This window comes from Eleutherodactylus coqui, chromosome 4 (assembly GCF_035609145.1).
Source record: "Eleutherodactylus coqui strain aEleCoq1 chromosome 4, aEleCoq1.hap1, whole genome shotgun sequence".
Taxonomy (NCBI): domain Eukaryota; kingdom Metazoa; phylum Chordata; class Amphibia; order Anura; family Eleutherodactylidae; genus Eleutherodactylus; species Eleutherodactylus coqui.
Window position 1 is genome coordinate 48,916,233 of NC_089840.1, and position 20,577 is coordinate 48,936,809.

At 47.2% G+C, this 20,577-nt stretch overlaps 1 protein-coding gene across 3 annotated transcripts in view; it reads left to right on the forward strand.

Moving 5' to 3' along the window:
* Nucleotides 1-20,577, forward strand: part of CD86 (CD86 molecule) — a 66,322-nt gene that overhangs the window by 20,880 nt on the left and 24,865 nt on the right. For all 3 annotated transcript variants that reach the window (XR_010792535.1, XM_066599392.1, XM_066599391.1), the window contains exon 2: nucleotides 12,126-12,186. Coding sequence is in view for 2 of the 3 variants with exons in the window: in XM_066599391.1 (XP_066455488.1) it covers nucleotides 12,126-12,186 (61 nt within the window). In the remaining variant the exon portion in view is untranslated. The remainder of the gene's footprint in view (nucleotides 1-12,125; nucleotides 12,187-20,577) is intronic.

Sequence of the window (20,577 nt, forward strand, 5' to 3'; positions counted from 1 at the left end):
CGCATTTATAGTCCAGGGACAGAAGTGGTGGTTAGGCAGGGAGAGTGTTAGGAGTGAGTGTAGGCTTCAAGAACCCCAACGGTCCTTCTTAGGGCCACATCTATCCGTGTGCAGTACTGTGCAGGCTGCTGTTAGCAGTGTTGCATATTTTTTTCTTTTCAAAATCGGCTGTCTGCAGAGCATTGCGCCTTGCAGTAATACTACAGGGAGAGAATTGTGTAGGCAGGGCCAGAAGACATATATTATTGATTGAATATAGTCAGTGGGCCATCCGTTTCCCAAAAAGGGAAACATTCTATTTGTCCTGCAGTCTTGTGCCAATTTATTTCCTGCCTGGGAAAAGTAACCGTTCTGCTGCACTTCATATAACTGCATTTCTGTGCAACACATATCTTATCTGATTGAATATAGTCAGTGGGCCCTCCGTTTCCCAAAAAGGGAAACATTCTATTTGTCCTGCAGGCTTGCGCCAATTTATTTGCTGCCTGTGAAAAGTAACCGCTCTGCTGCACTTCATATAACTGCATTTCTGTGCAACACATATCTTATCTGATTGAATATAGTCGGTGGGCCTTTTCTTTTTTAAAAAAGGGAAAAATTCTATGTGCCCTGCCTCTGTCAGTCCTCAGCGTTCTGTGTACGTGTGTGGTGGCTGGAGATAGTAAAAAATTCATATGCAGCCAGCTACGTTTTACAGCAGGCTTGCGCCACTTTCTTTCCTGCCTGTGAAATTCCTTGCTCAGCTGTAGTTAATAACTCTGCAACACTAAAGTTCTGTGACACATTTGCAGGGGCACAACACAGTTATTAAACTTATTATTCAGTGAATAGACGCAGTGGGCCTTTCGTTTTACAAAAAAGGGAAAAAAGTATATTTGGCCTGCCTCTGACAGTCCTCGGGGCTCTGGGTACGTGTGTGCTGCGTGGAGAACGTTAAAAAATCAGACGCAACCAGCTACGTTTTACAGCAGGCTTGCGCCACTTTCTTTCCTGCCTGGGAAATCAAATCACTGGTAATACACCATGCTGAGGGGTAGGGGTAGGCCTATAGGACGTGGACGCGGGCGAGGACGCGGAGGCCCAAGTCAGGGTGTGGGCACAGGCCGAGCCAGTGCGGTGGCCAGGGGTAGAGGCAGGGCCAGACCGAATAATCCACCAACTGGTTCCCAAAGCGCCCCCTCGCGCCATGCCACCCTGCACAGGTCAAGGTGCTCTACGGTGTGGCAGTTTTTCACAGAGACGCCTGACGACCGACGAACAGTGGTGTGCAACCTTTGTCGCGCCAAGATCAGCTGGGGAGGCACCACCAACAGCATGCGCAGGCATATGATGGCCAAGCACCCCACAAGGTGGGACGATGCCCGTTCACCGCCTCCGGTTTGCACCACTGCCTCTCCCCCTGTGCCCCAACCTGCCACTGAGATCCAACCCCCCTTTGAGGACACAGGCACTACCGTCTCCTGGCCTGCACCCACACCCTCACCTCCGCTGTCCTCGGCCCCATCCAGCAATGTCTCTCAGCGTAGCGTCCAGACGTCGCTAGCGCCACAGTTTGAGCGCAAGCGCAAGTACGACGCCACGCACCCGCACGCTCAAGCGTTAAACGTGCACATTGCAAAATTGATCAGCCTAGAGATGCTGCCGTATAGGCTTGTGGAAACGGAGGCTTTCAAAAGCATGATGGCGGTGGCTGCCCCGCGCTACTCGGTTCCTAGTCGCCACTACTTTTCCCGATGTGCCGTCCCAGGCCTGCACGACCACGTCTCCCGCAACATTGTACGCGCCCTCACCAACGCGGTTACTGCCAAGGTCCACTTAACAACAGACACGTGGACAAGCACAGGCGGGCAGGGCCACTATATCTCCCTGACGGCACATTGGGTGAATTTAGTGGAGGCTGGGACAGAGTCAGAGCCTGGGACCGCTCACGTCCTACCCACCCCCAGAATTGCGGGCCACAGCTCGGTGGTGGTATCTGCGGCGGTGTATGCTTCCTCCACTAAAGCACCTTCCTCCTCCAACGCAACCTCTGTCTCGCAATCAAGATGTGTCAGCAGCACGTCGCCAGCAGTCGGTGTCACGCGGCGTGGCAGCACAGCGGTGGGCAAGCGTCAGCAGGCCGTGCTGAAACTACTCAGCTTAGGAGATAAGAGGCACACGGCCCACGAACTGCTGCAGGGTCTGACAGAGCAGACCGACCGCTGGCTTGCGCCGCTGAGCCTCCAACCGGGCATGGTCGTGTGTGACAACGGCCGTAAGCTGGTGGTGGCTCTGCAGCTCGGCAGCCTCACGCACGTGCCATGCCTGGCCCATGTCTTTAATTTGGTGGTTCAGCGCTTTCTGAAAAGCTACCCCCACTTGTCATACCTGCTCGGAAAGGTGCGCCAGCTCTGCGCACATTTCCGCAAATCCCACACGCACGCTGCCACCCTGCGGACACTGCAACATAGGTTTAATCTGCCAGTGCACCGACTGCTGTGCGACGTGCCCACACAGTGGAACTCTACGCTCCACATGTTGGCCAGACTCTATGAGCAGCGTAGAGCTATAGTGGAATACCAACTCCAACTTGCGTGGCGCAGTGGGAGTCAGCCTCCTCAATTATTTACAGAAGAGTGGGCCTGGTTGGCAGCCATCTGCCAGGTCCTTGGAAAATTTGAGGAGTCTACCCAGGTGGTGAGCGGCGATGCTGCAATCATTAGCGTCACCATTCCTCTGCTATGCATCTTGAGAAGTTCCCTGCAAAGCATAAAGGCAGACGCTTTGCACTCGGAAACAGAGCCGGGGGAAGACAGTATGTCGCTGGATAGTCAGAGCACCCTCCTGTCTATATCTCAGTGCATTCAGGAGGAGGAGGAGGAGCATGAGGAGGATGAGGAGGAGGGGGAAGAGACAGCTTGGCCCACTGCTGACGGTACCCATGCTGCTTGCCTGTCATCCTTTCAGCGTGTATGGCCTGAGGAGGAGGAAGAGGAGGAGGAGGAGGATCCTGAAAGTGATCTTCCTAGTGAAGACAGCCATGTGTTGCGTACAGGTACCCTGGCACACATGGCTGACTTCATGTTAGGATGCCTTTCTCGTGACCCTCGCGTTACACGCATTCTGGCCACTACGGATTACTGGGTGTACACACTGCTCGACCCACGGTATAAGGAGAGCCTTTGCACTCTCATTCCCGAAGAGGAAAGGGGTTCGAGAATGATGCTATACCACAGGGCGCTGGTGGACAAACTGATGGTAAACTTCCCATCCGACAGCGCTAGTGGCAGAAGGCGCAGTTCCGAGGGCCAGGTAGCAGGGGAGGCGCAGAGATCATGCAGCATGTACAGCGCAGGCAGGAGAACATTCTCCAAGGCCTTTGCCAGCTTTATGGCTCCCCAGCAAGACTGTGTCACCGCTCCCCAGTCAAGGCTGAGTCTGCGGGAGCACTGTAAAAGGATGGTGAGGGAGTACGTAGCCGATCGCACAACCGTCCTCCGTGACGCCTCTGCCACCTACAACTACTGGGTGTCGAAGCTGGACACGTGGCCTGAACTCGCTCTGTATGCCCTGGAGGTGCTTGCTTGTCCTGCGGCTAGCGTCTTGTCAGAGAGTGTGTTTAGTGTGGCTGGGGGAATCATCACGGATAAGCGTACCCACCTGTCAACCGACAGTGCCGACAGGCTTACACTCATCAGGATGAACAAAGCCTGGATTTCCCCAGACTTCTCTTCTGCACCAGCGGACAGCAGCGATACGTAAGCAATACGTAGGCTGCACCCGCGGATGGAAGCATCGTTCTCTCTCACCATCCAAAACGGGGACATTTCTGCTTCATCAATCTGTGTATAATATTCCTCCTCCTCCTGCTCCTCCTCCTGAAACCTGACGTAATCACGCTGAACGGGCAATTTTTCTTAGGGCCACAAGGCTCACTCATATAATTTTTCTAAACAATTTTTATACGTTTCAATGCTCTTAAAAGCGTTGAAACTTTAACTTGAACCAATTTTTCGTTCAACTGGGCTGCCTCCAGGCCTAGTTACCACTTAAGCCACATTAACCAAAGCGATTAATAGGTTTCACTTGCCCTCTTGGTTGGCCATGGCCAATTTTTTGGATGTACATTAGTACTGTTGATACAGCAATTTTTGTGGCCCCTCGCCTACAGTGTAATCATAGCAATTTCTATGTTCTTCGCCTGCACTCATGGTACAGAAAGGTGTGTGGGGTTGGCCTACACTTTAGCTACATAAATGTAACTTGTGCCTTGTCTATACTGCAGCTACTGAAATGGAACGAAGACTGCGCTCCCACTATACTGCTGCTTCGGAATTGTTACTGGGGCCTGTCTTGAGTGCTACTATTACTGAAATGGAACGCATACTGTGCTCCCCCTATAATGCTGCTAGTGATATGTTAGTGGGGCCTGTCCTAATGCTACGGCTGAAATGTTACTAATTATGGGCTCTGCCTATACCGCTGCTAATGGTATGTCTCTGGGGTGTGGAAACAGAGGCTTCACAAAGACATGATGGCGGCGAGGCCATTTCCCACCAACGCTGTTACTGTTAAGGTGCATATAACCACGGACACGTGGAGAGGACACGTAGTGCCTCAAAAACATCCCCTGCCACAGCCCACTTAATCCTGGCCACATTCCGAAAACCAACAAAATAAAACCGCGCTACTAGGTCCGCAGTCACCACCACATTACCACCAACGCGGTTACTGTTAAGGTACATATTACCAGTCTGACTGGGGCATGCAGTGTGGGCCGAAGCCCACCTGCATTAAGCACGACATTACTACCTCAGCTGTGTTGGGCAATGCAATGGGATATTTTTATGTACCGCCGGTGGCTTCCTGGCACCCACCCATGCTGTCGGTCCACAGGGACTTGTAAATGCATCTGTTTCCACTTCTAAAGAACCCCAGTCTGACTGGGGCATGCAGTGTGGGCCGAAGCCCACCTGCATTAAGCACGACATTACTACCTCAGCTGTGTTGGGCAATGCAATGGGATATATTTATGTACCGCCGGTGGGTTCCAGGGAGCCACCCATGCTGTGGGTCCACAGGGAGTTGTAACTGCATCTGTCCACTTCTAAAGAACCCCAGTCTGACTGGGGCATGCAGTGTGGGCCGAAGCCCACCTGCATTAAGCACGACATTACTACCTCAGCTGTGTTGGGCAATGCAATGGGATATATTTATGTACCGCCGGTGGGTTCCAGGGAGCCACCCATGCTGTGGGTCCACAGGGAGTTGTAACTGCATCTGTTTCCACTTCTAAAGAACCCCAGTCTGACTGGGGCATGCAGTGTGGGCCGAAGCCCACCTGCATTAAGCACAACATTACTACCTCAGCTGTGTTGGGCTATGCAATGGGATATTTTTATGTACCGCCGGTGGCTTCCTGGCACCCACCCATGCTGTCGGTCCACAGGGACTTGTAAATGCATCTGTTTCCACTTCTAAAGAACCCCAGTCTGACTGGGGCATGCAGTGTGGGCCGAAGCCCACCTCCATTAAGCACAACATTACTACCTCAGCTGTGTTGGGCAATGCAATGGGATATTTTTATGTACCGCCGGTGGGTTCCAGGGAGCCACCCATGCTGTCGGTCCACAGGGACTTCACAATAGGGGGTTGTACCTGCCTGTGTCTATGAATTAAAAAGCCCGGTCTGACTGGGGCATGCAGACACCTTGACAGAATGAATAGTGTGTGGCACATAGGTTCCCCATTGCTATGCCCACGTGTGCAGCTCCTGATGGCGGTGGCACAGGATTATATTTCTCATTGCTTCTGTACAGCATTGTGGGCTATCGCCCGGCCCCTTTTAAAGAGGGTCGCTGCCTAGCCGTGCCAACCCTCTGCAGTGTGTGCCTGCGGTTCCTCGTCATGGCAGACGCACTTATAAATAGACATGAGGGTGGTGTGGCATGAGGGCAGCTGAAGGCTGCGCAGGGACACTTTGGTGTGCGCTGTGGGGGGGGGGGGGGTTGGTCAGCATGTAACCCAGGAGAAGTGGCAGCGGAGTGTCATGCAGGCAGTGATTGTGCTTTGTTGGAGGTAGTGTGGTGCTTAGCTAAGGTATGCATTGCTAATGAGGGCTTTTCAGAAGTAAAAGTTGTTGGGAGGGGGGGGGGCCCACTCTTGCCGCTATTGTGGCTTAATAGGGGGACCTGTGAACTTGAGATGCAGCCCAACATGTAGCCCCTCGCCTGCCCTATCCGTTGCTGTGTCGTTCCCATCACTTTCTTGAATTTCCCAGATTTTCACAAATGAAAACCTTAGCGAGCATCGGCGAAATACAAAAATGCTCGGGTCGCCCATTGACTTCAATGGGGTTCGTTACTCGAAACGAACCCTCGAGCATCGCGATAATTTCGTCCCGAGTAACGAGCACCCGAGCATTTTGGTGCTCGCTCATCTCTAATCATAACTAAACTTTTCAAAAACGTCTGACAAGTCATCGGGACATGTCAGAAGTTTTGTTCGATGGAGGTCCGAGTGCTTCTACCTGCTGATTGCTAAAATGAATTCATATAAACACTCAGCTTTGCTCATTTGGCTGTCATAACGAGGGATGCACGGATTCCATAGACTTTCTTTGGAGCCTGTACACGGCTCTGAGCGGTGTTAGAAACAGCCAAACAGGCACAGCGCTTAAACAAATGCTTCTACTCGTTTTTTTTAGTGATCAGTGGGGATCTTGGCACCTGGATCCCCAATCGATCAAAACTTCTGACATGTCCCTATGACAATTCATACGTTTTTGAAAAGTTTGGTAATCCTTTAAGGAAATTCATTTCAGGATTTTCAGGGTTCAAACTTAAGTAGTAAATCTGAAACCATTTGAGCAATCAGCTGGTCAATTTGGTCCTCGTTATCCCATGTTCTGTAATATACTCTTATCACTGTAGGAGGTGGAAAAGCAATGTAGCTTAGTAGATTTAATACATTTACACAATATAATTCCATGTAGCATTTGCAGAAGAAGTGTCTCTCCTAAGTCTGCAAAAATCTAAATAACACAAAATTGCAAAATGCAATCACAGCAATACATAAAAGTGCATTTTGAGTATCTCAGGATAGTTTGATTTTTCTGATTTATTTAAAGGGGTTGTCTTGGTTGCACCATCTCGGCATAGCCTCATCCCCACTGAGTAACTGGACACATTGTTATATACTTACTTCTGTCTGCTCCTGCTGTGCGCCACGACGGTGCTTGGTCCCCCACTCCGGTCTCTGTTTACAGCTTCAGTCCCTCCCTGTTTACGATAAGTTAAAGGGGCCACAGCCAATAACAGAGCTCTGCGATCCATCATTGAGCTCTGTTATTGGCTGCAGCCCCTGTGACATCCCATAAACTGGGTGGGACTGCAGCTGTAAACAGGGACCAGAGTCGGGGGCTGAGCACCATTGTGGCACACAACGAGAGCGAGGAGAGGCGAGTATATGATAATTTATGTTACTTGATGGGGAAGGGATTATACTGAGATGGTACAACTTGGACAACGTCTTGAATGGCAGTTGATATTTCTTGATTTGTCAGTAAATGCACCCAAATATTGTCCATAACACAGTTACTGTAGGAATATTATATGTAACTGGTAAATAATACTAAGGACTGGGTGAAGCAGAACTATGAGGACTTGTGGTGATGTCCTTCCTTGTTGGAAAACCCCTTGACATCATCACAACCTTGAAGAATGCTGTGCAGAAGTCACTGCTCCTTCGGATTACCATGTGTTGCTTCATCAGATGCAATTTAGATTCTTCAGCCTTGTAAGATCACAAATTACACGACTCTTGTGGCCTGTTTTCTTTTCGAGGAAATTCCAATGTGATTTGTCAGCTCAACACGTGTTGAACGGATCAGATACGATGATGGATCTAATCGGTGATGGAATTTGTTGTATTCTTTGTCAGAGAATAATTGATGTTTTGCTTTTATTCATTACTTTTATCTAATTGAAAAGCAACTAATCAATTTTAAAGTCCACATTTTAAATATAAGAAGAACTTGTCATCTTCCTCACTTTCTTGTAGAGCGTACTTCTCCTTTTCCTTCTTGCAGGCACTCGGAAGTATTTAGAAGCCTCTTTAGTCACTTAAAAGGTTTGCCTAAAGATGCAACCAGTCAGGGTGGTTTCACACGGGCACGATTGCACAATTTTCACATGATGCAAGACTCCGGAACAAAAAGCAGATTATGAAACCAATGGCTTACATTGGTTTCCTTCCCATTAGCGATAGTTTCACTCATGCGATGTTGCGAGAGCAAAAAAATCTATCTTTCTGCGATGTGCGATTTTTTTTTTTCAATTTTATTATTATTTTTTTTAACTCCCATGTTCCCCTATGGAGCCTCCTTTTTATCGCATCGCAACGCACAAACTTTCATTACGATTTTAGCATTCGAAAGTCCTATTGACTTTCGCTAAAAAAATCACAGCAAAGTCGCACGATAAAAACAAACAAAAAACTCACGAGTGGCAGTGATGATTTAGCAAGAAAAAACAGTGCTAACCCTCAAAAATAACGCGGAAAAAAACATTATTTTCTTGCGGCAAAATCGTGGTCGCCTGTGCGAAACTAGCCTTATTCTTTGTAAATATGGCCTCCAACAGAGTGACGGGTAATAAGTTGCTCAAGAGTCGGTAGTTTTTTTTCTGCTCACCTAAGGGTGCCTTCACACTTCATCTTTGCTGCATGCTTTCCATAGGCTCGTATGGGAGCTGCAAATCATGCACCTCGCACCACGGATTGCGCGAATGGGCTACTTCAATAAATGGGCTACTTGAATAAACCCGTTCACATGATCTTTACAGCTGTATAACCGCGATCTTTGCTCATGGGTATACAGCACGCGCAAAGCGCTCGTTTGAGAGACCCCTAATAGGTTGACTACCACACTAGGAAAAAAAATTGCCTTGAGGCCACGGAGTTTTATTACAAAATAGAAGTTAATGTGTGTGTGTGAGTTATTGATACCCTGTTTCCCCCAAAATAAGACCTACCCTGAAAATTAACCCTAGTTACACTACATAAAAAAAGAAATAAATAAAATAATACATTACCTAGCAGGCTCAGTCCAGGTCGCTCTCGCTGCTCTTTAGAGGTTTGGCGCTTTTTGGCGTGGTTCCCAGTCCTCAGCCGCTCGGACAAAATCACTACCCAGTTACAGGATTCATAAATCACACTTCCAGGAAGCAATGGCTGTGATTGGTTCTTTGATCACTGCTCAGCCAATCAATGTAGCGTTGGATAAACTAGTGCGATGGCTGTGATTGGCCGCAGCTCAGCCAATTCATAAATTTCACCTCTGCAACGCAATGGCAGTTGAGTGGAAGAACCAATCAATTCAGTGCTGGATAAACCAATCACAGCCATCGCACTGGTTCATCCAGCACTGCATTGATTGGCTGAGCAGCGGTTGAAGAACCAATCACAGCCATCGCTTCCTGATATTGTATGAGCTGCCGAGGACTGCGGGAAGCATGTCAGATTTGTGGAGAGCAGTGGAAGGGACTTAGACCGAGCCTGCTAGGTAAGTATAATAATACCTCCCCATAAAATAAGACCTAGGGCCTCTTTTGGGGCAAAAAATGATATAAGACAGTGTCTTATTTTCAGGGAAACATGATACCTCACAAGGGCCCCAGCTCAAAACTAGCATGAGATAAATACAACTCAGTCTTTTCTCCTTAGGGAGAGCACCTAGACAGCGAGTGAGCAGACTTAAAAGGCCATTCATGCTTTTCTGGGTTATATGCAAATAAGGGAGATGGAATAATACCTCCACAGTGCCACCTATTGGAAGGCAGCATTCCCTCAAGTCAATGTTAAACTCTTTATACAAGCCTTGTAACAATAACCAGTAATTCAGAAAAGATAGAAAATTCTGACCCACTTCACAGACCTCTCTCTAGCAAAGCCAGAATCCTACGGCATACTGATAAGGGGCAAACACCCTGAAACAGCTGTCTGTGCATTGAGTCAGGCTTTTAATTCCCTGTCATTGTTACAAGGCTTGTATATAGAGTCTAACATTGACTCGAGGGAATGCTGCCTTCCCATAGGTGGCGCTGTGGAGGAATTGTTCCATCTCACTTATTTGCATAAATACAACTCATATTGTAGTAAATGTGTTAAAAAACTATTCTGAATGACTATTCGGATAGAGAAGAGGAAGGGGGAGAAAGGAGTTGCTGCAGCAGTATATCTCCCTTAAGCTAGTTTCACACAGGCGATCGTGATTTGCAGCAAGAAAATCACAGCAAAATCGTGTCTTTTTTACTGCAATTTTTGAGCATTAGTGCCGCTTTTTCTCACAAAATCATCACTGCCACTCACAATTTTCTTACACGATTTTGCCACGATTTCTTTTAGTTGAAGTAAATAGGACTTTCTAATGTTAAAATCGCATCGCATCGCAGTATTGCTCTCTGCAGCCTGTATCTGCGATTTTCAGTTTTCTATGGGAGTATGTCTGTGTGAGTATCTCTCCCTCCTCCTCCCCTCTCCCCTCTGCTCTCTATACATTTAAATGAGAGCATGAACTCTAACCCTCTCCCACTCCCTGTTCTCTGTCTTGCTATCTCTTTTACTAGAGACAGGTATTGCATGACAACAGGGAGTGGACAGCAAATAAGAAGGAAGGGTGACCCCTAGTGGCTAACACTCCTGGGTGATTTCTTAGCAAAAAAAATGTTATTTTAGGTAAATAAAATGATTTTCTCTTTTGCTTCTTATCACATTGGCTATCATATTAATGTCTCTTTCACACGGGTGACGCGATATCGGCGCAAGAAAATGGAAAAGATATTGCTGGTCTTTTTTGAAAAAAAAAAAGAATACGTCCCGTTTCAGGCGCTGTCAGCTCCCAGCATGTCTTCCCTGAAGCTCCAGCAGACTTGTGCGTGAAATCTTCTGTCATCGCTTCCTGCATTGGAGGTTCAAATTCCCCGCCTTCAGGAAGCACAGGCTGTGATTAGTTATCGAGCGCCACAGCTCAGCCAATCAGAGCCAGCGCTCGATGTACCAATCACAGCCATTCAACGCAATATGCAATGGCTGTGATTGGTTCATCGAGTGCTGGCTCTGATTGGCTGAACTGCGGCACTTGAGAACCAATCACAGCCAGCGCTTCCTGGAGGTGGGGAATTTGTACCCCTGACCAGGAAGTGCTGAGAGAAAACTACAAGCAAGTGCCAGGGAGCTGCAGAGAAGACCCGGTGGAGTGTACAGCGGCTGTTAGGTGATGTATTTATTTATATGCAACTAGGGCTTATTTTAGGGCTTTTACAGTAGGATTTCCTACTGTAAAAGTTGCAATGCACAGCACGAAAACTGTGTTTTCATGCAATGCAACACAAAAGAAGGCTCCTTAGGGAAACAGGGACTACAAAACATTGCAAATCACAGTAATATTTAGCAACCCGCAATTTTTTATCTTCACAATGTTGCAGGCTTCAAAACATCGCTAATGTGATGGAACCCATAGGAAAGCATGGCCTTCACATACATGTGATTTGTAGCACTGTTGCATCGCGGGGAAATCGAGCGATTTTGTCGCCTGCGTGAAACCTGCCTAACACAAAGTCTTTCAAAATCCTTTGACCATTTAAATGGCTGCTCTACAGCTTGAAGTGAGGATCTAGATTTGGTGAAGAGTATCAGCCCTATTCTCATTTGCATGAGAAAAGATTAGAAACAATGGTATTAAATTCAAAGGGAGGAGACAGTAAGGGTGATCAATGAGTGGAACAAGTTGCCACAGGAGGTGCAGAGTTCTCCTTCAATGGAAATCTTCAAACAGAGGCTGGACAGACATCTGTCTGGGCTGATTTAATGATCCTGCACTGAGCAGGGTGTTGGGCCAGATGACCCTGGAGGTCTCTTCCAACTCTTTTTTTTTGTCTATGATTCTAGTTCAATCTTATTCTGCCTTTATCCTACTTATCCCATGTTGGGAAAAGACCCAGCAGAAAAATGGGGGTTAATGGGGTGGCTCATGGTGATTTTGTTAGGGGGTACTACTTTTCTGTAAGGAATATTTTCCTATATTTTACATAGATTAAAGTATATAGCTATCATAAATCAATTATAATAACATATTTATTTCATTACAGATCAATATCAAGATGATTCCATTTACGAAAAGTCTGTTGGCATTCCTTTTCATCTTTCCAGGTAAGTAAAACATCATCTATATCAGTGGTGTCCGGTTCGAGAGCTACAGGTTAATCACTGATCTATGTGATGGACTAGTGGTAAACAACCAATGGCTCTTCAAAAACACAGTATAAGGGCTGGGTTTTCACATCTGGCCAATATACGCTGTCCCTCACTGCAAGGGGAGGAGGCGGGCCTGGCTGGGAGCTAGTGCACTGAGCTCCCGCCCCCTCTTCGCCCTCACCCTGCTGCTTGCAATCAGAGGGGTGGGTGGGGTCGGAGCCAAGTACTTCCCGATCCTCCCTCTTCAATTGCAAACAGTGGTGAGGGGCGGAGAGGGGGCGGGAGCTCAGTGCACTAGCTCCCAGCCAGGCCCAGCGCCTCCTCTTGTAGAGAGGGATAGCGTATATCGGCTGGGCGTGAAAACCCGGACGATACATGCCTGTCTGAATAAGCCCTGAGTCTGATTGGTCTTTAACCCCTTAAAGTCAGGGGCCTTTATTTTCTTTGTCTAATTTCCGGTTTCTCCTATTCACTTTTTAAAAAATCATAACTTTTTTTATTTTACCGTCAATGTAGCTGTCTGAAGGCTTGATTTTGCAGGACAAGTTGTATGTTTCAATGGTAGTACAATATAATGAATATGCTGAAAAACCTTAAAAAATTTCTAAGTGGATTGAAATGGGGAAGAAATGCAATTTCACCACCTTTTGCGTGGGTATTGTTTTTACGGAGAATATATTGCGGCAAAAGTGACAAAAATGACACTTTATTTTGCGGGTCATTATGATTATAATGATATAACGATACCAAATGTATTTATGTTTTGTTTTTTGCTGTACTACTTTAAAAAAAATATATCTTTTGAAAAAATATATTTTTGTTGCCATCTTCTGAGGACCATAACTTTTTTTTTGTATTTCTATTGATAGGGTTGGGTGATGATTTGTTTTTATGCAGCTTGTTTGGTGATGGCTTGTTTTTATGCAGCTTGTGTGGTGATGGCTTGTTTTTATGCAGCTTGTTTGGTGATGGCTTGTTTTTATGCAGGACAACCCCAACTTTCTATGGCTACCATTTTGGAGTACATATGACTTTTTGATTGCTTTTTATTACATCTTTCCTTGGAGACAAGGTGACCAAAAAAGTACAATTCTGGCATTGTGTATTTTGTTTTTTGCCGATGTTCACTGTGCGGGAAAGAGTGTTTAATAGATCTGAGTTTTATGGATGTGACAATACCAATTATGTTTTTAATTTTGCTTTTGTTCTCATAAACATGGCAAAGAGTTTTTTTTTTTTAAACAACTTGTTACCTTTTAATGTTTGTAATAATTAATACATTTTTTTCTCACTACTTTTTTTTTCCTATAAGGGACTTGAACTTGCTGTTGTTTGACTGTTTCTACAGTGCAATGTAATACCATAATATTACATTATACTGCATTTTGACAGGTGGTTTAGCAAGGCATGCCACAGGCACGCCTTGAAGGTATTCATTAATAGTAGCTCTGGGGGCCTTCAGAAGACCTACGGCTGCCATAACAACTGAATGGCACCTCGTGATATCATCGCAGGGGGTCCATTCTGGATCCCCAAACTCTAATCAGGACATTTAAATGCTGTTGACAGAATTGATAACATCTTTGATCAGCACGAATGCTGATTGAAGCGGTTGCCCATGGGCATCAACTGTTAGAAACAGCAACACCCACCCTGTATTAAGCAAGATTAGCTCCCAATCCCACTCCATACAAACCCTGACATTGGAGGGCATACATGTATGCCCAAAAGTGTCCAGGGGTTAAAGTTTAAAAAGGATTCTCCAAAAACCCTTGGATCACGTTTTATAAAAGATACAGACAGGCAGATATTTTACAAGATACAGACAGGCAGGTGTTTTACCTGTCTGGCACAAATACACTGACTGATTAGGGTAGAAATGTGGGCCGAGGTCCTTGGCGGGGTGAAACTCTGCCATGTTTGGGCGCTCTGATTTCTTCCTGTGTAATACCATCTTTGTGCACGCACAGCATAGGCGAGCTCAAGGAACTCAAAGACTTCCCATTGCGGTGTTGAGCTATCTGACACCTACACAGAATGAATTGTGTGGGGACACATTGAGTCCCCATTGCTATGTAACTCGCGGCACCTTGGGTCACACAAGGTGGAGGCTGGGACAGAAGCTGACCCTGGGCCCTCTCACATGCTTCCCACACAGAGTATTGCTGCATTGTGGAGATGTGTCGAAGTGCTGGGCTGGCACCTGAGTCCCCTTTATGCCCCCGTTTGCAGCTCCTGACAATTTTGTGATGGAGATAGCATGGAAATGGAATGATGATCGTACGTCAATTTATCATCCATTCTCAACAGCATTGAGGGTCGCTGCTTGGCCCTGCCAACCCTTTGCAGTGTGTGCCTCCAGTTACTCCTCATCCAGTACGCACTTATCAATAGACAGGGTGGTGTGGCTATGAAGCGAGCGTGTGGCATGAGGGCAGCTGAACGCTGTGCAGGGAAACTTTTTTGTGCGCTGTGGACGCAGGGTCGTGCGGGGGGGTTGGGCAGCAATGCCAGCATGTAACTCAGGAGAAGAGGCAGCGGTGTGACCCGCAGGCAGTGATTGTCCTTGGTTGCAGGTAGTGTGGTGCTTTGCTAAGATGTGCCAGTGCGTGTGCCTTGCTAATGAGGGTTTATCCAAGTAAATTGTTAAGGGGGGTGACGCCAGACTCTTGCCCCCATTTTGCTTTAATAGTGGGACATGGGAGCCTCAGATGCAGCCATGCATGCTGCCCCTGCCCTTCCCTATCCGTTTCTGTGGTGTTTCCATGACTTTCTGATGTTTTCTGGTGTTTGACAAGTCATCACCTATGCGGAGCATTGGTCCCATATAAAATGTTCGAGTCGGCTGTTGACTTCAATGGGGTTCGTTACCCGAAACGAGCTCTCGAGCATTACGAAAAGTTAGACTCGAGCAACGAGCACCCGAGCATTTTGGTGCTCGCTCATCTCTAATAGATAGATAGATAGATATGAGATAGATATTTAGCATAGTTGAATATAAATTAGCAGCACAGAGTATTTAAGACTTCGTTCAGTTTGAAGATAAATCCGTATCACTGCTTTCGTCATTCCATATTCTTGTGTTTGTCCATGGTATGCTCCCTGTCTAGATAGAATTTTTTGTTTTTATTATACGCACTTTTGTTTCACACTCCCCCAAATAGCATTATCTCCCATCTCTACCTCTCCTCCTAGTGTTATTGTTGAGCTTGGTTTATCTAAGCAGAGCTATAAGCCTCTGCCCGGTCACTGCCAATGCAATGCTGGTCCCAGTTGTTTAAGTAATCTGAGCTAACTAGCCACTCCCAGCCGTAGTATGCAGTTCGTATTATAAAAGTAGTTTTACCTTAACTGGCACGCGAGTGTTTGGCACGCATGTGTGACTTGTATGAAGTGGGCAGGATAACGTGACCTACGCAGATAGACATGGTTGGAGACAGGTAGGCCACACTAGTTACCCAAACACTTTGCACTTCAACACCATCACTTCTACTGTAGTCTCTATCTTCATCTTTACTGTTAACTTTAAAACCTATTTCCAAAGCCCACCACTAGATCATTCTATCTATATCAGCCTCTCTCTCCTTTCTCCGCCCATGCACAGGTCACATGCACTTTTCACTTTCTTAAAACACCTAAATCTCTCTACATAACAGCTGTCCCCACAAATCTGTTTACCACCTGCTCACCCTCTCCATTCTGCTGCTACTAGCAGTGGAGGATATTTCTCCCAATTCTGGTCCGCCCTTTATTGCTCCTAACTATTAACCCCCCCCCCCCCCCACCCCCACCCCCACCTACTAGTCCATGCATATCCTCCCCTTTCTCCTTAAATGTGCGCTCTGGAATTGCCAGTCAGCACGCAACAAACTCCCCAATATTCAGGACTTTTTCACTGCTAAATCTTTAAACCTGCTAGCTCTGACAGAAATGTGGACACAGCAGTCTGACACGGCCTCCCCTGTTGCACTGTCTTACGATGGCCTGCAGTTCTCCCATACCTCAAGACCAGAAAACATGTGAGGTGGAGGAGTAGGTGCTCTTATCTCTCCTCAATGCACCTTCCAGGCCATCCCCCCAGTACCCTCACTTACTTTCCCACTGTTCGAGGTACATACCCTACAACTTTTCCATCTGCTGTCCATGTGAGTAGCAGTTATCTTCCACCCCCCAGGTCCTCCCTGCCTGTTTCTGAATCACTTTGCCACCTAGCTTCCCACTTCCTATCCTGTGAAATCCTAACCCTCATCTTATCAGTTATAAATAGGACAACACCCCAGAGGTTATGAAAATATCGGTGCTATACTAACAAGGCAGTATTTTAAAAATTACCAACCTTATGGAAGTTGTAAGTCGTATGGAGTGAAATGAAGTGGTATGGAGAGTATACCAAAAATGTGTAAGCAAGGAAAATCATCCACAGAGAGTGAATCATGTGGACCTAAACAACTCAATGAAGAAAGAGGCCAGAGGAGAATATCAAGAATCGTTCTGACGAACAGTCGAGCAAATTGCAGCCGAATACAATGATAATGCATACGTCTGAACACACAACGCATTGTTCCTTAGTAGAGATGAGCGAACGCGTTCGTCCGAGCTTGATATTCGTGCGAATATTAGGGTGTTCGGGATGTTCGTTATTCGTAACGAACACCATGCGGTGTTCTGGTTACTTTCACTTCCTTCCCTGAGACGTTTGCGCGCTTTTCTGGCCAATTGAAAGACAGGGAAGGCATTACAACTTCCCCCTGCAACGTTTAAGCCCTATACCACCCCCCTGCTGTGAGTGGCTGGCGAGATCAGGTGTTCGCCTAATATAAAAGTCGGCCCCTCCCGCGGCTCGCCTCAGATGCGGTGTGAGTTAGATGAGGGACAGTGCTGTTTATACCGGAGCTGCTGTAGGGAAAGAATTGGTAGTTAGTGTAGGCTTCAAGACCCCCCAAAGGTCCTTATTAGGGCCACTGATAGCTGTGTGTTGGCTGCTGTTAGCAGTGGGTTTTTTTTTTTTCTCAAAATCGCCTCTGCAGACCGTTGCACCTGGCATTAGGGACAGAAGTGCTGCATAGGCAGGGAGAGTGTTAGGAGTGAGTGTAGCCTTCAAGAACCTCAACGGTCCTTTCTAGGGCCATATTTATCCGTGTGCAGTACTGTCCAGGCTGCTGTTGGCTGTGCTGCATTTTTTTTGGGCTTCTCAAAATCGCCTCTGCAGAGCATTCCACCCTCCATTGATACTGCAGGGAAAGAATTGTATAGGCAGGGCCACAACACAGTTATTATTCATAGAATATACGCAGTGCTGCCTTTTGGTGGGAAAAAACTGAAAACAAATCTATTTGTCCAGCCTCTGTCCGTCCTTACGGGCGGTGGAGACGTGTGAGCTGCGTGAAAAACATTGCTAAATCATACGCACCCAGCTACGCTTTACTGCTGGCTTCGCCATTTGCTTTCCTTAATTGGGAAAAAAAATTCCTGCTCTGCCAGAGTTATAATAACTCTGCTACCCTCACGTTCTGTGACACATAAGCAGGGACACAGCACAGTTATTAAACTTCTCATGTTCATTGAATATACGCAGTGCTGCCTTTTGGTGGGAAAAAACTGAAAACAAATCTATTTGTCCAGCCTCTGTCCGTCCTTACGGGCGGTGGAGACGTGTGAGCTGCGTGAAAAACATTGCTAAATCATACGCACCCAGCTACGCTTTACTGTTGGCTTCGCCATTTGCTTTCCTTAATTGGGAAAAAAAATTCCTGCTCTGCCAGAGTTATAATAACTCTGCTACCCTCACGTTCTGTGACACATAAGCAGGGACACAGCACAGTTATTAAACTTCTCATGTTCATTGAATATACGCAGTGCTGCCTTTTGGTGGGAAAAAACTGAAAACAAATCTATTTGTCCAGCCTCTGTCCGTCCTTACGGGCGGTGGAGACGTGTGAGCTGCGTGAAAAACATTGCTAAATCATACGCACCCAGCTACGCTTTACTGCTGGCTTCGCCATTTGCTTTCCTTAATTGGGAAAAAAAATTCCTGCTCTGCCAGAGTTATAATAACTCTGCTACCCTCACGTTCTGTGACACATAAGCAGGGACACAGCACAGTTATTAAACTTCTCATGTTCATTGAATATACGCAGTGCTGCCTTTTGGTGGGAAAAAACTGAAAACAAATCTATTTGTCCAGCCTCTGTCCGTCCTTACGGGCGGTGGAGACGTGTGAGCTGCGTGAAAAACATTGCTAAATCATACGCACCCAGCTACGCTTTACTGCTGGCTTCGCCATTTGCTTTCCTTAATTGGGAAAAAAAATTCCTGCTCTGCCAGAGTTATAATAACTCTGCTACCCTCACGTTCTGTGACACATAAGCAGGGACACAGCACAGTTATTAAACTTCTCATGTTCATTGAATATACGCAGTGCTGCCTTTTGGTGGGAAAAAACTGAAAACAAATCTATTTGTCCAGCCTCTGTCCGTCCTTACGGGCGGTGGAGACGTGTGAGCTGCGTGAAAAACATTGCTAAATCATACGCACCCAGCTACGCTTTACTGTTGGCTTCGCCATTTGCTTTCCTTAATTGGGAAAAAAAATTCCTGCTCTGCCAGAGTTATAATAACTCTGCTACCCTCACGTTCTGTGACACATAAGCAGGGACACAGCACAGTTATTAAACTTCTCATGTTCATTGAATATACGCAGTGCTGCCTTTTGGTGGGAAAAAACTGAAAACAAATCTATTTGTCCAGCCTCTGTCCGTCCTTACGGGCGGTGGAGACGTGTGAGCTGCGTGAAAAACATTGCTAAATCATACGCACCCAGCTACGCTTTACTGCTGGCTTCGCCATTTGCTTTCCTTAATTGGGAAAAAAAATTCCTGCTCTGCCAGAGTTATAATAACTCTGCTACCCTCACGTTCTGTGACACATAAGCAGGGACACAGCACAGTTATTAAACTTCTCATGTTCATAGAATATACGCAGTGCTGCCTTTTGGTGGGAAAAAACTGAAAACAAATCTATTTGTCCAGCCTCTGTCCGTCCTTACGGGCTGTGGACACGTGTGAGCTGCGTGAAAAACATTGCTAAATCATACGCACCCAGCTACGCTTTACTGCTGGCTTCGCCATTTGCTTTCCTTAATTGGGAAAAAAAATTCCTGCTCTGCCAGAGTTATAATAACTCTGCTACCCTCACGTTCTGTGACACATAAGCAGGGACACAGCACAGTTATTAAACTTAGATTATTCATTCACTAGAGGCAGTGGGGCCTTTCGTTTTCCAAAAAGGGCAAAAATTATATTTGGCCTGCAGTCTTGCGCCAATTTATTTCCTGCCTGTGAAATCAAATCACTGGTAATACAGCATGCTGAGGGGTAGGGGTAGGCCTAGAGGACGTGGACGCGGCCGAGGACGCGGAGGGCCAAGTCAGGGTGTGGGCACAGGCCAAGCTCCTGATCCAGGTGTGTCGCAGCCGACTGCTGCGCGATTAGGAGAGAGGCACGTTTCTGGCGTCCCCACATTCATCGCCCAATTAATGGGTCCACGCGGGAGACGGTTATTAGAAAATGAGCAGTGTGAGCAGGTCCTGTCCTGGATGGCAGAAAGTGCTTCGAGCAACCTATCGTCTACCCGCAGTTCTGCGCCGTCCACTGCTGCCAATCCGAATCCTCTGTCTGCTGCTCCTCCTTCCTCCCAGCCTCCTCACTCCACTACAATAACACCTGCTCAGGAGCGGGAGCACTCCCAGGAACTGTTCTCGGGCCCCTGCTTAGATTGGGCAGCAGCGGTTCCTCTCCCACCAGAGGAGTTTATCGTCACTGATGCCCAACCATTCGAAAGTTCCCGGGGTCCGGGGGAAGAGGCTGGGGACTTCCGCCAACTGTCTCAACAACTTTCTGTGGGTGAGGAGGACGATGACGATCAGACACAGTTGTCTTGCAGTGAGGTAGTAGTAAGGGCAGTAAGTCCCAGGGAGCAGCGCACAGAGGATTCGGAGGAAGAGCAGCAGGACGATGAGGTGACTGACCCCACCTGGTGTGCAACGCTTACTCAGGAGGACAGGTCTTCAGAGGGGGAGTCAAGGGCATCAGCAGGGCAGGTTGCAAGAGGCAGTGCAGTGGCCAGGGGTAGAGGCAGGGCCAGACCGAATAATCCACCAACTGTTTCCCAAAGCGCCCCCTCGCGCCATGCCACCCTGCGGAGGCCGAGGTGCTCTAAGGTCTGGCAGTTTTTCACAGAGACGCCTGACGACCGACGAACAGTGGTGTGCAACCTTTGTCGCGCAAAGCTCAGCCGGGGAGCCAACACCAACAGCCTCACCACCACCACCATGCGCAGACATATGATG